The sequence below is a fragment of the Camponotus vicinus genome, unplaced genomic scaffold (genome assembly GCF_025532165.1).
Source record: "Camponotus vicinus isolate PSW18456_S1 unplaced genomic scaffold, iyCamVici1.0 SCAF_7, whole genome shotgun sequence".
In the NCBI taxonomy this organism is placed as follows: Eukaryota; Metazoa; Arthropoda; class Insecta; order Hymenoptera; family Formicidae; genus Camponotus; species Camponotus vicinus.
Window position 1 is genome coordinate 18,947,592 of NW_028141979.1, and position 20,054 is coordinate 18,967,645.

The window sequence follows — 20,054 nt, forward strand, 5'->3', positions numbered from 1 at the left end:
TGTGTTTTTATATAATACTAATAAATGTACTTGGCGTCGCGACGCTGCTGCGCTTGACAATAATTTTTAATATGTCACTTCCTTGATACATTATTACACACTACTTCTCTTCCTTGTTCTACACTATACTTTTATTTATTTCTTATAATTTGTATTTTTAAACAAATAATCTGACTGCTTAACCTGTCACTTCTCTTTCTTGTTTTACACTATTCCGTACTATACTCCATTAAATTAATCTCTCACACGTACGTACACACATACATATACATATCATACGTATGCACGCATATGATATTGTCTCTTAAAGCATTGTACATATCGAAGCAATAATCGTATACGCACGCTGTGAACGCTGCTTGAGGGACAAACTCGCTTTGCGTGTGTGCGTGCGAACATATGTACGTGAGTCTGAACCTGGAGAAAAACGAAAAATGTCACAATTCTGATATTCGATCATCATTTCTCAGGATTGACTGCACCGATTTTATTCAAACTGGTCGCAATCGAAAGCTTATATTCACATTATATAATAAAAGTGTCGTTAGATTTTTTATTACGGCTTTAGTTTATTAAATATCTTAATCGAAAGTTTACTTGACGTGAAATTCCGGATAAGCTACTTGGTAGCGCCGCGTCGAGAACAGTGACTCTCAACTCAATGCTGAGACCTGTTTTTTATGTACTTGGCGTCGCGACGCTACCGCGTCGCTTGATATATATAATTATATACTATATAACTATAGAGTTATAGATAATATGCAAATATTTTCCCCCAAAAAATAATTTGCAGAAAGGGTATAAAATTTTACAAAAAGGTGTGAAATCCCTCTAAAAAAAACCTTACAAAGGTAAAAAAAATACGCCAAGTACATAAAAAATATTCTACCTTGTATGCATCTTTAATAAAAAAATTCCTTAAAAATAATTTTTTACAGTAATTTTCCCTCAAAAAATCATTTTCCTAAAAAACAAAACCTTAACAAATAATTTTCATAAAAAAATAATAAAAAATAAAATATCAAAACTAAATATGAAATCAATAATTACTATTAGCCGAGTACTTAAGAGCAATTTGTAAATATGATAAAATATTTGCCGTGAAATATCAATTTTATACAGTAGAAATATTATACATAAGTTCTCCCTAAGAAATTAAAACGCATTTTATATTTATTCAGAGAAAATTGATTTTTAAAATATTTAATGAGAATTAGGATTCTTTTAATTCTCAAAACACTTTTTATATAATGTATATAATTTAAAAAAAAAGTTTTACGCGTTTTAAATCGCACAGTCTTTAAATCGAAGTAAGTTATGAAAACTTGGCGTGCCCGGATTGTTTACATTATAAACAAATATATCTCCAATAAAATGTAAAATATTAGACATTATGTAATTAAATATTTAATCTGTATTTGATTACGATCCGGGCACGCCAAGTTTTCATAACTTACTTCGATTTAAAGACTGTGCGATTTAAAACTTGCGTAAAACTTTTTTTTTAAATTATACACATTATATAAAAAGTGTTTTGAGAATTAAAAGAATCCTAATTTTCATTAAATATTTTAAAAATCAATTTTCTCTGAATAAATATAAAATGTGTTTTAATTTTTTAGGGAGAACTTATGTATAATATTTCTACTGTATAAATTTGATATTTCACGGCCAATATTATATCAAATTTACAAATTGCTCTTAAGTACTTGGCTAATAGTAATTATTGAGTTCATATTTAGTTTTGATATTTTATTTTTTAATATCTTTTTATGAAAATTATTTGTTGAGGTTTTGTTTTTTAGGAAAATGATTTTTTGAGGGAAAATTACTGTAAAAAATTATTTTTAAGGAATTTTTTTATTAAAGATGCATACAAGGTAGAATATTTTTTATGTACTTGGCGTATTTTTTTTTACGTTTGTAAGTTTTTTTTAGAGGGATAATAATATCTATAGATTCTTAAAAGCCTAAACGCACGTTAAAAAAACTAGAGACATCCAATAAAATAATCCCATCTTAAGATAACCGTCAATGGTTTTCATTTTAAAATAGACCCGCTATATTTGCAATAGCGATAAAAAAACAATTCTCTTTCTAAATAATTTAGGAAGATATGGAAAATATTCTCACCTCGAATCCATCCTAGTGAAACCCTCATCCTAAATCGATCTATTTTTTTCTCATGCTGAAACAGCATATATACCGTATCGACTAAGAAATCTGATAAGATTTCATTTTACATTATTTAAATTAAACATTCGGATATATCCCCGCACGTAATATCTATAAATTTATCATTTAGATTTACGAGTCTCTTTCTAATTATTTTAGGTTAAGAAAAATATTTTCATGATGAAAAAATCTTCCCTAATAAAACATCCTTAAATATTTCTCACGCGGTGAAATATTTAAGGATGTTTGTGAGATGAATCACCGATATAGCTTAGAGAAAATTTTTTAAAGTTTCTAGAAACGTTTATAGAAGTTTCTCGGTATTTTTTCTTTGATTATTGTAAAATATTTTGTTTGAACACGCATTTATGCTCACTTCTGCGCATATTATTTTCCCCCCACTCTTTTTTAAATTTTTTTTAGGGGGAGAAGCAGTAATATAAGCGCGACGACAAACCGCGTATTCATTCGAATTCCGTCGTTAACAGAAGTTAAGCCTCGAGCGAAAAAGAAAAATTCTACGCAAATACGCTATCGTTGTTGACTATTTTTTACATAGTACACTCGAAAGTTAATAGTAATGGCTGGAACGACGGAAATAGCCAGTTTTGTGAAATCCGCGCATGTTTGCGATATTAAGGAGTCGGGAAATGGAGACAATAAAATCAGCAACGATGGAAGAAACCGACATTTGTTGCTATCAACAACATGTGGACTTAATTCATCCTTCACTAAGAAAATACAAGTGGGATTGCAATCGACGAAGGAAGACTGCTTCGTTCCAATTGTTAAATTAACGAGCAATAATGCTGATGGGATTTGTCTCGACTCCGACACGTGGCAGCAATTTCAAGCCTGCATGGATTATATCAGGAAGTATTTGAAGGAGGATCAAAAAAGAACGGGGGGATTAAATCCGATTATTATTAACAATATCACCATCAACTTTACCAGCGCTTATTCCGCGAAACCACCGAATATTCAGCGACTAATGGCGAAAAGGAAAAAAAACAACCTCCGTTGAAGAAAAACTTATAACACCGCTATCGTGATGCAGAAAGTTACTTTTCTCGGCTTGGAAAATATTATAAAATGCGTAGATACGCATTTGTCGCAATTAATTAATATCGTTGATACTGTCAATACATGTGCTAACTATATAATAAACGAAATAGAATTAAAACTTCCCTCGTCGTACATAAATTGTGAAATTATAAAACTCACAATTAAAGGAAATTATGAAGAAATCGAACAGTGTCCGAACTCAAATTAATAATTTAACATTTTTAGATGTATATTTCAACATTGTATTTGTAGAGATACTTTCGCTTAAATTTAATGAAATTTCTCGTACGATTTTACAGAAACGAAAATGTTATGAAAACCAATAAATAAATGTACATCGATAAAATGTAATAATAAATATCGTTTTTCTTAAAAAAGTTGACAGAGTATTTTTTTTTACTGCGTTTTCAATATATCTCCCAATATCTCCTTCTGTCCTTTATTGCGAACATGCAGCAACACGTCGTATTATTATTATTAGCATTAAACGAGTATTTTTTCTTATAAAGAAACAAATAATTTTAAAAATTTATTCTACTCGTGTAATAGCTATGGTCGACTCAAAATAAAAATCTTTGATACATGAAATAATTACAAATTTTTTTTATTACGTTTTTAAGAGATCATACGTATAACAATACTTAATTAAGGTAATTAGAAAAATGCTTGGCGTCAGTTGCTTTCTCGAAAAACAAAATAAGAAATCAAATAGATTATTCGCTTTTTCGAGTGGAGAGGAAAATATATAAAATGGACAACGTTTAACCGAATATAAACATTTTCAAGATTTTCTTCGCCCGAGGAAACTTGTACGATTTTCGCTCGCGTGTTATTCCTTTGAAAAAAAAATGGCGTGTAATAAGAATTTGATATCGAGATGTGTAAAGTGTTGATGTAGAAGTGTAATTGGCTGCGAATTTATCTCCAAAGATAAATTCCGTGAGTTACATTTCCAAATTAACGGAAACGAGTGAACATAATTATAGTGTATTTTCAAGTTTCGCGTGTGCCTGCTCCGACACAATGCTTGCAATTTTATAAATTGGAGCATTTCGGCGGCCACACGAAATTGCTAAATCTTGCTGGCGAAATAATTAGTGCACGAAGAGCCTTGAGAGAAAATGAGAAATACGAAGAAGAGGAAGATGTAGGTGGACATGTAACCTACCTACTCCAAAACTACAGCAGGATCCAGTCGGCGGGTAATTATTTTACTTATTTTATTTATTTTTATTTTCGATGAAAAAATACGAAAAATCGCGATCATAAAGTTAAATATTTAATTACTAATTAATCACAGGAAACATTAATCCCGCGAGAACAGCGACGGTGCGACCTTCGCGTAGACGCCGCGTTGAGGAAGAACCCGAGGCAGGTCCTTCACGTAAGTTTGCACGTAATAAAAACACATGCTAATTTTTCTCAGATAGATTTTTCGGTAGTAATAAAAATAATAATCAGTACTAATAAAAAATATTCTATATTTCAGGAAGACCGCGATTACTCGAGGAAAATCCGGCGATTCCCGTTGTCGTTCTTGACGAGAAGCCTTCATTGGCACACAGTACAATTGGACACGTTGCAATTGCACACCGTGCTATTAGACACATAAGATTGCGCACCGTTCGATTGGACACGTTACATTTGCACACCGTTCATTTAGACACATATCTTTTGCGCACCGTTCAATTGGACACGTTGCTTTTGGACACAAAACTCAATTTTCCATAATTTAAAACATGGACGCATGTATGTAGAAGACTTGAAATTTTTATCAATTTATTAACTTTTAATTTTATAAACGAATGACAAATACAGTAAATTTGCGCACAGTTCGATTGCGCACAGTTCTTTTGCGCACAGTTTGATTGCGCACAGTTCTTTTGCGCACAGTTCTTTTGCCCACAGTTCTTTTGCGCACAGTTCGTTTGCGCACAGTTCAATTGCGCACAGTTTTTTTGCCCACAGTTCATTTTGATAGGGGTTCAACATTTAATACAATTTAAATTTATATAGAATTTAATACAATTTAATACAATTAAAAAATATCAGAAATGTATGTGTACACACACACACACGCGCGCGCGCGCGCGCGGGGAGTGCAAGGGGGGCCTTCGGCCCCCTTCCCGCAACCACCTCGCCGGTAGGCAAGGTGGACCTCGCTTTACAACTTACAGCATATATCCATTGTGGTTGTGCGCAATTGAACTATGTGCAAAAGAACTGTGCGCAAAAGAACTGTGGGCAAAAGGACTGTGGGCAAAAGATTTGTGGGCAAAAGAACTGTGGGCAAAAGAACTGTGCGCAATTAAACTGTGGGCAAAAAAACTGTGTGTAATTGAACTGTGCGCAAAAGAACTGTGCGCAAATTTACTGTATTTGTCATTCGTTTATAAAATAAAAAGTTAATAAATTGATAGAAATTTCAAGTCTTCTACATACATGCGTCTATGTTTTAAATTATGGAAAATTGAGTTTTGTGTCCAAAAGCAACGTGTCCAATTGAACGGTGCGCAAAAGATATGTGTCTAAATGAACGGTGTGCAAATGTAACGTGTCCAATCGAACGGTACGCAATCTTATGTGTCTAATAGCACGGTGTGCAATTGCAACGTGTCCAATTGTATTGTGCTCCAATGAGCCACTCCCGTTCTTGACGACGACGACGATGACGACGAGGAAAACATGGACGATGACGCTGCCGACATCACATACGCAGTCAGCAGTCCCGATAGCGAAGTGTTCTCGCCAGGTAAGATGATGATGTAAAATATAGATTAAAACGAAAATCCGAATATAAAAGTATTTTTAAAACTTTTTAAATTTTGTTTCTATAATATTAAATATTCAAATCTTAAAATATTATTAGAATTTCTGCGAGAGATGAAGGAGCGCGAGAGAGTGGAGATTAATGAAGAAGTATCCGAGGAGCGCGGGAAAAAAGAAGTGCAGGAAGAGGAAGAAGTGATAGTGGTGGAAGAAGAAGAAGAGACAGAGAGGGAGGAAGAAGAGAGGGATAATGAAGAAGAAGAGGAAAATGTATACGCTCCCTCCAGAGAAGGTAACTTTATTAATTTATTTCTCGGTATATTTTTATGCTCGAATTTAATCCAACAAATTCTTAATTTTTCTTTAGAAACTCGTCGCTGGGGGATTAGCTATTCCCCAGAATATTAATAACAGAATAAAAGGCAGCGAATATTGCTAAAAAGGTGAGTTATTTCGTTGTATTATAACATTCATAGTACGGATTACAATTCGAGTATAAAAATATTAAAATAATAAAAATAATAAAAATGGTATTTTATAATTTACACGGTTTTTTATTTTTAACAATGCAATACGGAGGTGGTATTGACGGCGAACAAAATTCAGCGCTCTCCCGCAGCAATGAGGAAGAAGGAGGAGGAGGAGACTGAGGGGGAGGTAGCTCGGAAAATATTTCATCCGAGACTGGGGAGGGTGAATAGGACGCGGAGGAGGAGCATGAGTACCAGCAGCAACAACAATAACAACAACAGCAACAACTTCAGCAATAGGTCGGAAATAATAATTTTAATATTTTACATTTAATATCGGAAAACGCGCGACAATTTAGAAGATTCCGGGTAATCGGTAGAGAAGCGAGTTTCGCGATACGACCGTTGATTGAAAGCGCCGATATATATCGCTCGTTAGAAATCGCGTTTCGCGAAATTCACGCGTATGCGTTAAATTCATCAGGTTTTAAGTTTTTATTGATAATTATTATTTAATTTATGATTTTATAAAAATAAGATTAATTATATATATATATATATATATATATATATATATATATATATATTATTTATATTAAAGTTAATAGAAAATTTAAGTTTCTTTATTATATTTTCAAAATATAAACTTTAATCAAGTTCATTAACTAATTTTAATAAAATAGAATTAAATCTCAAACTTTTAATAATAGAATATTAAATAAAAAATAAATAAAATATATTATTGATAGTAATTGTCTAATAAGAATATATGGATGTTCAATGATTTGAGCACCTGCTCATGTTAATAAAATGAAATTATTAATATAAATTCAATAAGTAAGTTGATTTAGGGGGTAAGTACTTAATGAACTTAGTTTAGAGTTAATAAGAGGAATGAAGTATAAAATAATAATTGATGATACAAGAGCAATTAGAGCGAACCGGGCGATTACGTAGGATTATCGTTTGATTCGCCGAATTTAACGCATGGTCCTGCGGGTATATCTTTTCGTCCGGCGTGTGATTTGAGTCATGAAGATATTTGAAGACTCGTGAGTTCGTTAGCACAGAGCGCCGGTGGTCTCGATATCGCTGACCAATTTAACATACGAGTTTATAATGTCTCAATGCCTTCAGGTCGCGGTCGCGTTGCGTTAACACGCGGGAATGTCGCGAAACGTTCAATAGTCGAAATTAATAATTCGGATAACCCCCCCCTGTGCTTCCTTCGCACCCTCGTAGTAGCTCAAACTTATAGCGAACGCGGTAATATCCGTATAGGTGAGCTGCATGAGAAATGGAACGCGATAAGATATCCGCATTCTTCGTTACAACGCGAATGTGCGTTGCAATTAACGAGAAATGCCGGTGTCGTAATATCGGAAGAGGGTTGCAGGGTTCGCGAAATCGAACGTTTCCAACGTTTTTATTTCGCCGCCAACAATATTGCGATTGTTATATATAATTTTAATACTTTTGGTCGCGGCGAAAAACCGTTGTATGACGGAACCGAAATACTCGCTTCTCTCGGACGCGAGTCCTCACGGCGATTAAATATTTTGTATTACGAGGATTCGCATCATTATAATCCTATTTTAAATTTAAAAGCCGCCGCTGGTACTCGTGATTATTGTGTAGCGTGTAATGTAGGCTTTCGAAATGATAGGCCTAATAGTCACCGGTGTTTAAATAAATGCCCGCGATGTTTAGCCGTATCGCCGTGCGATTCCACTTACGCCGAAATAAAATGCGACGCGTGCAATCGGTTATTTTACGGTGCAAGGTGTTTCAGTTACGGTGCAGGGGAGCGTCATCGTAGCGAGAAATCGTACGACGGTAAAACACGCGCTAATGTTTGTAGCATCGTGCGATTTTGCGATAGTTGCGGTCGTATCGTTAAATCGAATTTAAAATACGAATGCGGCGTTTTTTATTGCAAATTATGCCGTTCACAACAACCGCGCAATCATATGTTTTATATGCAACCTCTTCGTCAACATGGCGATATTTCCTCTGCCGGGCCATCTTCGTCAACGATGGTACCGGATGAGATAGATATATCTAGCGCGAGAGAAGAAGCACGGAACATATGTGATAACGCAGAAAAGAACGAACGTGCATATGAACGCGGAAAGGGACGTGTGGCATTCGTATTTTACGATTTTGAAATGCGACAGGACGAGACGGTCGAAGGAACGGGAAATATAAAAAAACATTCCGACATTATGCATCACGCAACAGATTTGCGAAGCATGCGCGGGGGAAAATAACATGTCCGTGTGGTGTCGTTGGTGCGGAGTGCGAGAGTTCGTATTTCAACACGATCCGGTTAAACAGTTTGTAGATTTCGTTACGCGTCCAATAAAATATTTTAAACAAATAATTTGTATAGCGCATAATGCGAAAGCGTTCGACGCGCAATTTATTTTGAAATATATTGGAAAATTGCAGAGATATTGAACTGAAAGTAATTTTAAACAGCACAAAAATTATTCTATTAACCGCGGGACATACAAAATTCATCGATAGCGTTAATTATATGCCGATGTGCTTATCCGAATTACCTATAGCTTTCGGGCTAAAGGAAACTGAGGATAAAGGCATTTTTCCGCATTTATTTAATACTATCGAAAATCAAACGTACGTCGGACCGTTACCAGATGTACAATATTATTCTCCGGATAGCATGAAATCGCAAGAGCGCGAACGCTTTCTCACATGGCATACCGAAATGAAGGAAAAAAATACCGTGTTCGATTTCCAACGCGAGATAGTGCGTTACTGTCGTAACGATGTTGATATTCTTCGACAAGCGTGCGTAGCGTTTAGAAAAATTTTCCTAGATCGCAGAAATGTATGTCCGTTCGAGGAATGTACAACTATTGCTTCGACTTGCATGACGGTTTTCCGGAAAAACTGTTTGCAAGCCGATACGATAGGCATCATTCCTACGGGGGGATACAGATGCGCGAGCAATCATTCGCGTAAAGCCTTACAATGGCTGATATGGATGGAGCGCGAACTCGACCGTCGTATAAATCATGCGGGGCGTGCGCGGGAATATCGCACGATCGAGGATATGCTCGTCGACAGTTACTTTGAAACGTCTGTTGCGGGAAGGACGCAGTGTCACGTGTTGCAATTTCACGGTTGCTTTTGGCACGGATGTCCGTCTTGTTTCCCTGTAAATCGTGATAAAGCGCTTTCGTCGGGGGAGGATTGCGGAGATACATTAAATTCGCGAAATGAACGAACTCTCGGTTTCATGGCGACTTCGTCAGCGGGGATACATAGTGTCGGAAAAGTGAGAGTGCGCCTTCGACCAAGAAATGCGCGACAATCGCGTAATGTATGATTTTCTCGCGAACCATCCGATGGTAGAAACTCCACCGCTCGATCCTCGCGACGCGTTTTTCGGTGGTTGGCTTACGGGAAATTTCGCAACTCAATATGAAGTCACGGGTATGGAGAAAATACGTTACGTCGACGTATGCTCTTTATACCCGTTTGTATTGAAGACGGACGCTTTTCCGATCGGCCATCCGGAAAACGTCGGCGATGAATGTAGCGCGTTAGTCGGAAGGTCGCCGAATTATAATTTCGACTTGGTCGAAGGCCTCATACGTTGTAGAGTATTCCCTCCTCGTGATTTATTTCACCCCATACTTCCGCATCGCGTGCGAGGAAAATTACTCTTCGCGTTATGTCGTAGTTGCTGCGAAACATTTTCTCAGACACCGTGCACCCATAATGATAGCGAGCGTGAATTCGAGGGTACCTGGGTAACCTGCGAATTACGCAAGGCCGTCGAGAAAGGTTATCTCGTAACGTCAATAAGCGAAATTTGGCAATATGAAGTTAGCCAATACGATCGTACGTCGCGGCAGGATGGCTTGTTCGCCGATTATATTAATACGTTTTTACAGCTTAAACAGGAAGCCAGTGGTTGGCCGAGCAAATGCGGGAAGAACGACGATGAGGCAAAAGAGCGATACTTGAGGGAATATGAAAAAACCGAGGGTATCGCTCTTGATAAACGAAACATCGCGCGGAATCCCGGTTTACACTCGGTTGCGAAACTGTGCTTAAATTCATTCTGGGGAAAATTCGGCCAACGATCCAATTTGCCGACTATCGAAATCGTAAAAACACAACAACGTTTCGCGACATTATTAACGAGCGTCGAATACAAGATAACCGATATATTACCCGTGAATGACGAGGTAATGTATGTTTCGTGGCGACTGCGACAAGAGGCTCTCGTTCCCTCGCCGATAACAAATGTCGTGATAGCCGCGTATACGACTGCACTAGCGCGTTTAAAATTGTACGAGTACCTAGAACGTTTATATCGTCGTGTATTATATTACGATACGGATTCGTGTATTTTTATAAGCACCGGTGATTCGAACAAATACGAGCCGCTTATGGGAAATTTTCTAGGCGACATGACGGATGAACTCGAAAGCTACGGCCGTGGTAGTTATATCGAGGCGTTCGTGTACGGGGGGCTCGAAATTTTACGCCTACATCGTGCGAACACCGGAGGGTAATACTCACGAAACTTGTAAAGTTAAGGGTATTACTCTCAATTACGAGAACTCGCGGCGTATTAATTTTAATACTATAAAAAAGCTACTATTAGCGAGAGAAAAAGAAACACAAGAAAACGAAGAAGAAAATAGCAAAACTTCGATAAATCTACGCTTTAATGCGATTCGACGTACGGCGTTTCATGAAATTGTTAAGCGAAGTGAAACAAAAATATGTGCGCCGGTATTAGTAAAACGTAGATTTATCAATAACAGATATTCGCTTCCATACGGATATGCGACGGTATAACAATATTCTTATTTCTTGTGCGTCTTTTTCTTTTTTAAATAAAAATCGCTCATTTTCCGATTTTATTTTAAAAAATAGAATTGTGAATATTGTAAGTAGCATAAGAAAAAATTGTAAAATTTATAACAATATAAATATAATTGTTCTTTATATATATTTTTGTATATTAATAAGCAAAAAATTTTATTAAAAAATGCCTGGTTTTGAAAAATATTAATAAATGTGAAAATTTTTTATCTTAATTCGTGTTTAATACCTTTAGGTTTTCCCTTCTTCCTTTTTATACCACCCCACCTCGCGTTTGATCATCTGCATGTTCATCTTTAATTTTCCATTATCAGAATCCACTGAAGCGCGAGAGAGTGTAGTCTCATTATAATTATTGTCTCGTGCTGAGACTGTCTTTTTCGATAAAGCGCGTCATGAACCGTTCGAGCGGGGGGCTTGTTTCGATGTTCCATAGTGGGCCCGAGACGGAGTGGGGAGGTAAGGATTGTTTCGTCGAGACATATAGCGACTACCCCGAAAGTCGGTAGGTGGGGGTTCGTTCTGCCAAGACGTAGCGACTAAGGGTTAGGTAACGGGAATTTGACTTGGAGCCCTATACCGGACCAGAGCTGGAGTGGGAGGATTGCTTCTTCGAGTTTAATACCGCGGAGGAAGGGAAATAAAAATTTGCTAATTCGGCGACATAGCCGGAGTCGACCAATCACAGCTCTGGGCCATTATGGTGCAAGCCAATCAAAATCGAGACTTCCGGGAGGTTGGGTATTGTTTCTTCAGGTATTTAGCACCTAAACTAACTTCTCAATATCCTAGTCCACCAATCAGAACGCCTCCCTCCACTTCACCTGGCCACGCCCACGGCGCCAGGAGCCGAGTGGTGGGGGTTTGTTTTGATGCACCATAGTAGCCCATATCTAGTCTTTATGCATACCCTTACTCCCCGGGGAGGGAGCAAGGATTATGCGGGACTCCCGGTCTGACCTAATCGGTCCTACCGGTTTACCCGCTAAAACCCCACCGGATGCCTACTCGGGTGTCTGGGGGAAGACCGGGTGCACGTAGGTGACTTCTACCGGACGTCCTCCCCCACCCACTTGACTTAATCCTTTTTTTTGTAACTCTGTGGAAATTCTTTATGTATACCCCAACCCCTGAGGAACAGGGTTAGGGTTGTGCGTGTAACGATGCACCCCCGAATGCATCGTTTCCCGGCGAACACCGGCCGGAAGCTGCCGCCCGACGAACACCGGTCGGGCATCGGCAGAGGCGCTGTGCGCCACATTTTTAATAACTTAGGAAACATACCGGGTAGGAATTACAATAATCGATTATCGCGACACTGCCGTCGGGAGCCGACAGTTGAGAACCCGCGCTCGGCACCCCGAACTCCCCCGGGCGGACCCGAACCGCTCCGATATTTTTACCGCCGCTCGGTGGGAGTAATTACCGATTACGCCGGCGCGGGCAATTAACCGAGTATAAAACGGGCTCTCGGCGGCACAGAAAAACAGATCCTTCTAATCCCTCTCGAGCAGCTAAGCTAGTCTGACGGCAAGCAAGCAAACACGAGAAATCCTTGCGAGAGTAAAAAGGCCAGAAGGTAGTGCGAACGCTGCCTCCACCGATTGATATCGGCGCCTTCGAAATCGCCTCCGATTCCAGATCCAAGATCAGGCGTCGCGCCTTCACGAGGTGGAACACGAGCCGCCTCCGAGCCGCTCGCTAGCGTCGCGACGCCTTCCGAAACCCGACTTCCATCCGGGGAAATAATTAAAGGCAACCCGAATATTAGCCCGGATTTAAAGCCGACCGATTTAAAGCCGCACAGCTGGGGCAATAAGAACCGTGTCAAGAAACGCGACAAAAACGCGCCCGACGAGTCGCAAAAACACGAGCGCGCCGTATCGCACGTGCGATCGCATATCGCACGTAGCGCGAATTATATTGTTCCGCGCTACTAATTGTAATAATTATTAACGTCGCTACGGGTTCCGGGGCACGTCCACCAGACGAGTATACCGAGCGACGTATTCTGACGCATAACTCGCGCCGAATACAACCGAGGCGGTTATCCCGGTACGAGATCCGTAGGGTTGCGGCCCGCGCTATCAAATCTCGAACGGCCTTGCACTCGAACACACACTCACACGCGCGCAATTGTAAACACGCACTCTCACCTACACCGATTCACCTACATATACACACACACACACACTCACACTTCTGTACACTCATTCAAGACACAAATAAAATATTTCTAAACAGATACTCGCGAAATATTATTCTATCCGCCACCTGGAACCGACGGCTATCCGAAGCTGAGATTCTGCGGTACGAAAACCGCATGTTATATGCGGGAATCCCGACTATGTCCAGCCGGTGTATTCGCTAATACCACAGCGGTGGCCTTCCGCGCAATGGAGGGGCAGGCAGGAAGTCGGAACTAGCAACTACAATATTTCGACTTCCTGGCTGTTGAGTCCCTTCCGCGCTTAGGACCCGACGGTTTTGTGCTTACCGTCGGGTCTCCTTCCCAGAGGGGAGAGCTTTTGGCCCTCCCCTCTTTCCTTCCTCACTGTGGATGGATGGGGCCACACCATCCACCCGCCTTCCTCAGGAGTCCACTATTGGTCGACACAGGTTCCCCCCGTGCCGACCGGACCTCGAGGGAGTATGCCTTAGTGGCAATTCAGCGCTCCTCCTGGCTAGAGGAGCGCTCGCATATTCCCATAGGAGGGGAGGGTTTAAGCACTCCTCTCCTGCGGGTCCCGCGTTGGCCTCCCTCTCAGAGGAGACTTCAATGATCTCCTTTTTGCGAAGGGGAGACCTTTACTCTCTGTCGTCCGCCAACACATTGATTTGTGTGTGGGCGGGTAGAGAGAGAAGGGAGACTCCTCCTTCTTTCCATCCCGTTCTACAGGAGGGGAGGGTTAAAATGCACTCCTCTCCTGTAGCCCTGAGTGCATTTTAACCCTCCCCTCCTGTAGGTCCCTCGTTGGCCTCCACCAGCGGAGGCATACGGATGCAAACTAATGCACCGACTATCGTTCCTCCCTCCTATTGCTATCTCCCATTCGTAGATGAGGAGCCTCCTCTCGCTACATTTCGTACCCTTCTGGACCTAATAGAAGGGGAGGGTGAATGTGTGTCCTCCTCTCCCTCTCTGTCTGTATCTCCTTCCCGGTCGTCGTCGATGACAGCCGCCGCCTCGTTGCGGCGGATTCGCTCCACCTCCTCTTTCAAGAGCGTGACGCTCTCGCAGAAGAAGGAGAAGGCAGCCCTCTTCGCTGCTTAGTATCCTGGTTATCAGGATCGGCAGCGAGAGGTCTCCACCAACTTCTTTAATGAGATCACGGCGCAGCACGTCCCACGCTGGGCATTCCTCCGCTGGGCAGTGTGCTGCGCCATGTCTCTCCTTTCCCGACAGTGGTGGCATTGCCTGGTGCGTTCTTTCCCGATACGACACAGGTATTCGCCGAAACTCCCATGACCTGTCAGCAACTGTGTCGTACGGTACGTGACCTCCCCCTGAGCCCTGTCTATCCACTCTACGAGACAGGACCGGATGGCGCCGACGGTCCTTTGATTCTGTGTTCGTGGGTTGAAGAGGTGAGCTGCCCACCTCTCCACCATAAACCGTCGAGCTCAGAGCCGGATGGCCTTCCTGACCCTTGGTGGTAAGGGTCCCTGGCTCCTCCGGAGTTCTTTCTCGCGCTAGCATCGTATGTTAGGGGTGGGGTCTCAGTGAGTGAGTCTCCTCCCGTGGGGGGTGGCCACCATGGGAAGCAAGAGGGGGTGGAGTGCAATAGTCCCTTCATCCCACTCCATAGGGAGTATGCGCTGTGCTCCCCTCTTCTCTAAGGAGGGGGCACTTGGTGCATTTCCCTCGGGGTTCGGTCGGCTCGGGTGGGGAACCGGGTCGGCCAAAGACGAACCCCCGAGGAAGGCGGACGGGTGGCGTGGCCCCACCTGTCCGCATAAGAGGAAAGGCGGGGAGGGCTGCTGAATGCCCTCCCCCAGGAAGGAGACCCGGTGGCAGCCAAAAGCCGCCGGGTCCTAAGTGCGGAGGGGAGCCCACAGGCAAGGACCTGAAGTATTACCACAAAGTTCCAGGTTCTTGTCTGCCCCTTCTGCGCAAGGAAGGCTACCTCGGGGGTTTTAGCGGGTATACCGGCGGGATCGCACTTGATCACTGCCGGGACTCCCGCATAACCTTCACCCGATTTTCCTAGGGTGAGGGTATCCATAAAGGATTTCCCCCGGGATATAAAAATAAAAGGGGTGGGGCCTGCCCATACCGCCGCATTTGTGTGGCGGCTTCTTCACTAATTGTGGCGCGGAGGAGCATCACCTCCACGCCACTTCCCCTCGGTGTTTCCGGGAGGCGGGGTCGGAGCTCGAGTCTCCCGCTCGAGCCCCGGCCCCCCGAGCCCGGAGTGGGCCTCCCTCCCTCCCCATTGTGGGGCGGGGATCGGGCTTACACTCCGGGCTCTTCCTTTTTGTCCCTCCAGGGGCGTGCTCCTTCCCCTCCCCTTGAGGGAGTGGACTCGGCAGTGCCCATGGAGGGCTCCATCTCTCCTCTATGGGTGTGCTCCATGGAGCCCTATGACTCCCCGGAACGGAACCCCCATCTCTCCTCGGCCGAAGGCGGGAAGGCCGTTTCAGCGGCCCCCCACCCCCTGTCAATGTTTGGGGGAGGGCGGTGGGGGCTATGACGCCTCCGCCTTCTTGGAGGTGGGCCTCCATTCGGCGGAGGCATCCCCCGTCTCTTGGCGGATTAGGAGAGGTGCCACGGCGACGACCCCTGCCGCGCCTCTCCCTCTCCGCGTCCTCCTTCTGCAGCATCACTTTGCCGCAGAAGGAGGACACTGCCTTCCAAGCCTCTCCGCTCCCGACCATCGCCGTTATCACGGCCGGGAGGGAGAGGTCCGCCCCAACTGCGGCCACTAAGTCCGCACGCTCGGCCGTTTACGCCGAACAAAACTCCAGCGTGTGCTGCGCCGAGTCGTGCGGGTGATCGCAGTGGTGGCACTCCGCGGTGCGCTCCTTCCCAATCCTGCACAGGTACTCACCGAAACATCCGTGTCCGGTGAGCACCTGCGTCATCCGATGAGTGATGCCTTCTCGCTTGACCCTGTCTATCCATTCGGGTAAACAGGGTCTTATGGCCTCGACGGTCCTTTTTCCCGCAATGTGCGGATCCTCGAATGACCTCTGCCACTCTAGGATCATAGACCGTCGAGCCTGGTCCTTGATCATTCGACGGATCCTGCCGGTAATCTCTGCCCCGTTTTCACTGTACATGTTACTGTACATTCGGGCCGCGAGATCCAACGGGGGCATACCGGTCAGGACCATCGCCGCCGCGTGACTGATCGTTGCGGGGGAGGGTCCCGTTAGCGCACGGTGCGATAGCGCACCAACCCGATAGCACACGAAAAATTGACACAATTCCCGATAGCGCACCAACCCGATAGCACACGTTCGGATAGCACACAAGGTTCCACATGGGTTTGCAACGGGGTGAGGGGGCGGGAGGCGCGGGTGCAGTCTGTGCGTGTACTTTCTCATTGGTGTGCTATCGGGATTGTGCGCGATTTACTTTGTGTGCTATCGGGACGTGGGCTATCGGGTTGGTGCGCTATCGGGAATTGTGTCAATTTTTCGTGTGCTATCGGGTTGGTGCGCTATCATACCGTGCGCTAACGGATCCCGCTCGTGACCGCCACATCTTCGGCCCACACAGGGGCCCCGTACAGGGCCACCGACGCTACCACGGCGGCATAGACCCGGCGAACCCTTCCGCCCGGTCCCCCGAGGTTCGGGAGCAGCCGGCCCAAGGCCATCGCCATTCCCTCCACTCTCGGGGCCAGACGGCGAAAGTGTTCGCCGAAGGACCAGATCGCGTCCAGCTGGAGTCTAAGATACTTTATTTTCTCCCCAACCTGGACGCGAGCCTCGCCTATTCGGATGAGAGTCGGAGGCGACAGGCCCCGCGACCTACCATGAAATATCACGGCTTCGGTCTTTCTGGCCGCCACCTCCAACCCCAGGACTCTGATGGAGCGCACCACGCTCTCAAAGGCTATCTCGGCCTTGGTGATTGCTTCCCTTCAATCCTGTCCCCCGGCGAGCACAAGTGTATCGTCTGCATAGCAGACAACACTGCTGCCGGGAGAGAGGGCCGACCGGAGGACATGGTCGTAGGCGAGGTTCCACAATAATGGGCCCAGAACCGAGCCCTGTGGAACCCCGCACTCAATGTTCCTCTCTCGTACCATCCCGTCCCGGTCTGTATAGACCAGGATTCTGTCCCGGAAGTAGTCCCGAATTATTGAGGTAAGATATGGGGGCATACCATGATGGTTCATTGCCCCCAATATCCACCTCCATGGCAGGGTGTTAAAGGCGTTAGTAGTGTCTAGTGATACCGCCATCAACACCCCGCCATCCTCCACTTCGGCCTCCACAGCGGACCTGACACGAAGTATCGCGTTCACGGTGGACCGTCCGCTGCGGAAGCCGTACTGCTCCTCATTCAGATCCGGATCGATCCAGGACAAATGCTGGATGAGGCGATTGGCTATGATCTTCTCCAGTATCTTGCCCGCCTCGTCCAGCAGACATATGGGACGGTACGACGAGGGTGAGTCCCCCGATTTGCCCACCTTTGGAATGAGGACCAAGTTGGCCCTCTTCCATTCAGGGGGGAAGCAACCTTCCTTGAGGCACCTGTTAAACAGGTGTACCCTGCCAGCTCCTTAAAGTCCAGGGCCCACACTTTGCCGTGAACGCCGTCAAGGCCAAGAGCTTTCCCAGATTTAATCCTCCTGACGGCGTCCCTCATCTCACCCTGGGTGATCCCCAACTCGGCCTCGTTCCACTCCTACTCCGGATTGTTGTCCGGAGCGGGAACAGGCGCGGCGCCCCCCCCCCCCCCCGACTGGAAAGAGGATCGCCACAACCTGTTGGACGAATTGGGGGTCCAAGATCTTCGTGGTCGCGCCCCCTTTCAGTTTTTTCATAACAATACTGTAGGGGCAGCCACACGGATCCTGGTTCAGGGTGAGGATTGATCCTCCCAGGCCGTGGCCTTTGCGGCTTTAATCGCCGCTTTAAGCGCCTGTTTGCGGCGTTATACGCCTCCAGTGTCTCCTCAATCCTTGCGGCTCTGCTACGACTGTTTCGGGCCCTTCTGGCCCTGTCGTAGCTCCTTCTCAGACGGAGGAGCGCCTGAATTCGGCAATCTCCTCTGTCCACCAGTATGCCGTTTTTCTGGGAAAGGGGTGGATCCGGGGCATTGACGCATCACACGCATCCTGCATTACTCCCCGGATCCATTGCATCTCTTCCTCAAGAGGCATCTCCTCTTCCCCTCTCCCTTCTCTCCCATACAGTCACAAGAATTGAGAAGTATAGGGCATCCTCCTCGATTTTCTTGAGGGTCCATCGCCGTACTTCACCTTTCGCCTCCTGGCGGCGGGTGAGCACCTCTCTGGAGGCGGGGGCGGATGCCATCTCTATGTATCTGTGATCAGACAGAGATTCGGTATCCGCCACCACCCTCCAGTCACTGACTAGGCGCGCGGCCAAGGGGCTGACCCAAGTCAGGTCAACAATGGATTGCCCCTGTGGCCGCACGCAGGTGCTTCTTATGCTTGAGTTCAAAATACTCAGGCCGAGTTCCGCCGCCCATTCCGCCAGGACGTAGCCCCTCCTGTTCGATTACGGGGACCCCCAAAGTCTAGATTTGGCATTGAAGTCTCCCGCAATCAGCACCGGACTCGAAAGGAGGAGTCTATTGGCACACTCCCTCATCCGGTCTAGCCTTCTCGTGTATATGGCAACGTCCAAGGCCAGGCTCAGGTAAGTACTGAATACGGCGATGCGCTTCCACTGTGCTGCAACATATCCCTCCCCCGCTTCTATCAAGGTGCAAGGGGGGAATCTGTTGCTGCCCTCCATGTGATTGCCGCCTTACCGTACGGGGACGCCATCCATAATGGATGATTTGCAGGTACCTTGTACGGTTTGGCGACAATCCCTATTTCGCAACCACGCTCCGTCAGAAGAAAAAGAAGTCGTAGCTTCCTTCTTCTTCCCTCTCTTCCTTGTGATCTCAGCAAAGTTCTCTTCCATCGGTGTGAGTTACATTAGCGGTCTCTGCTTTAACCTTTGGCTGGGTCTCTTCCTTTTTGGGGATGACCGTTTGTGTCGGTGCCTTTTTCCCCTTATTCTTCTTCCTCTTCTGGGTCTTCCTACTGGGGGACAAAGCTGCCAGATCTCCGCCGCAAGCAACATGCAACACGGCGTGGAGGGGGTAATGAGGATGTGAGCGTAAGCGTACGTGTGAACTCGGCGCTTCGGCTAGCTTCGGATAGTAGAAGAGGACAGAATACAGTCTTCTGTCTTCTTCCTACCAACGAAAGCGACGGCCGACGCGCGACGCTACACGCTGCTCGCTCCTCGATATCTCGATATGCGCTCAATGTTTCTCTTACAGCTTTTTTATCGTATAATATGTTTATAATATGTATGTCTATTATATATATATATATATATATATATATATATATTATAAATATATTATACAAATATATATACAAATATAAATATATACTAATTATATGACAAAAATATATTATAAAACTATTTCATATAATAATTGAACTTGTTTTCTACATACATATACATTTAAAATAATAAAATAAAAAAATTTAAGGAGTG

General features: G+C 44.4%; 2 protein-coding genes across 2 annotated transcripts; one reads left to right on the forward strand and one right to left on the reverse strand.

Annotated features, from left to right (window-relative positions):
- The first annotated feature begins 9,808 nt into the window (after positions 1–9,808).
- LOC145974344 (uncharacterized) lies at positions 9,809–11,032 on the forward strand. Its single transcript, XM_083104133.1, has one exon. It carries the CDS (start codon positions 9,809–9,811, stop codon positions 11,030–11,032), a length of 1,224 nt encoding a protein of 407 aa, XP_082960259.1.
- Positions 11,033–16,295: 5,263 nt separating this feature from the next.
- LOC145974345 (uncharacterized) lies at positions 16,296–16,685 on the reverse strand. The gene has a single exon (XM_083104134.1). The coding sequence runs from the start codon at positions 16,683–16,685 to the stop codon at positions 16,296–16,298; it is 390 nt and encodes a 129-aa protein (XP_082960260.1).
- Positions 16,686–20,054: the final 3,369 nt, after the last annotated feature.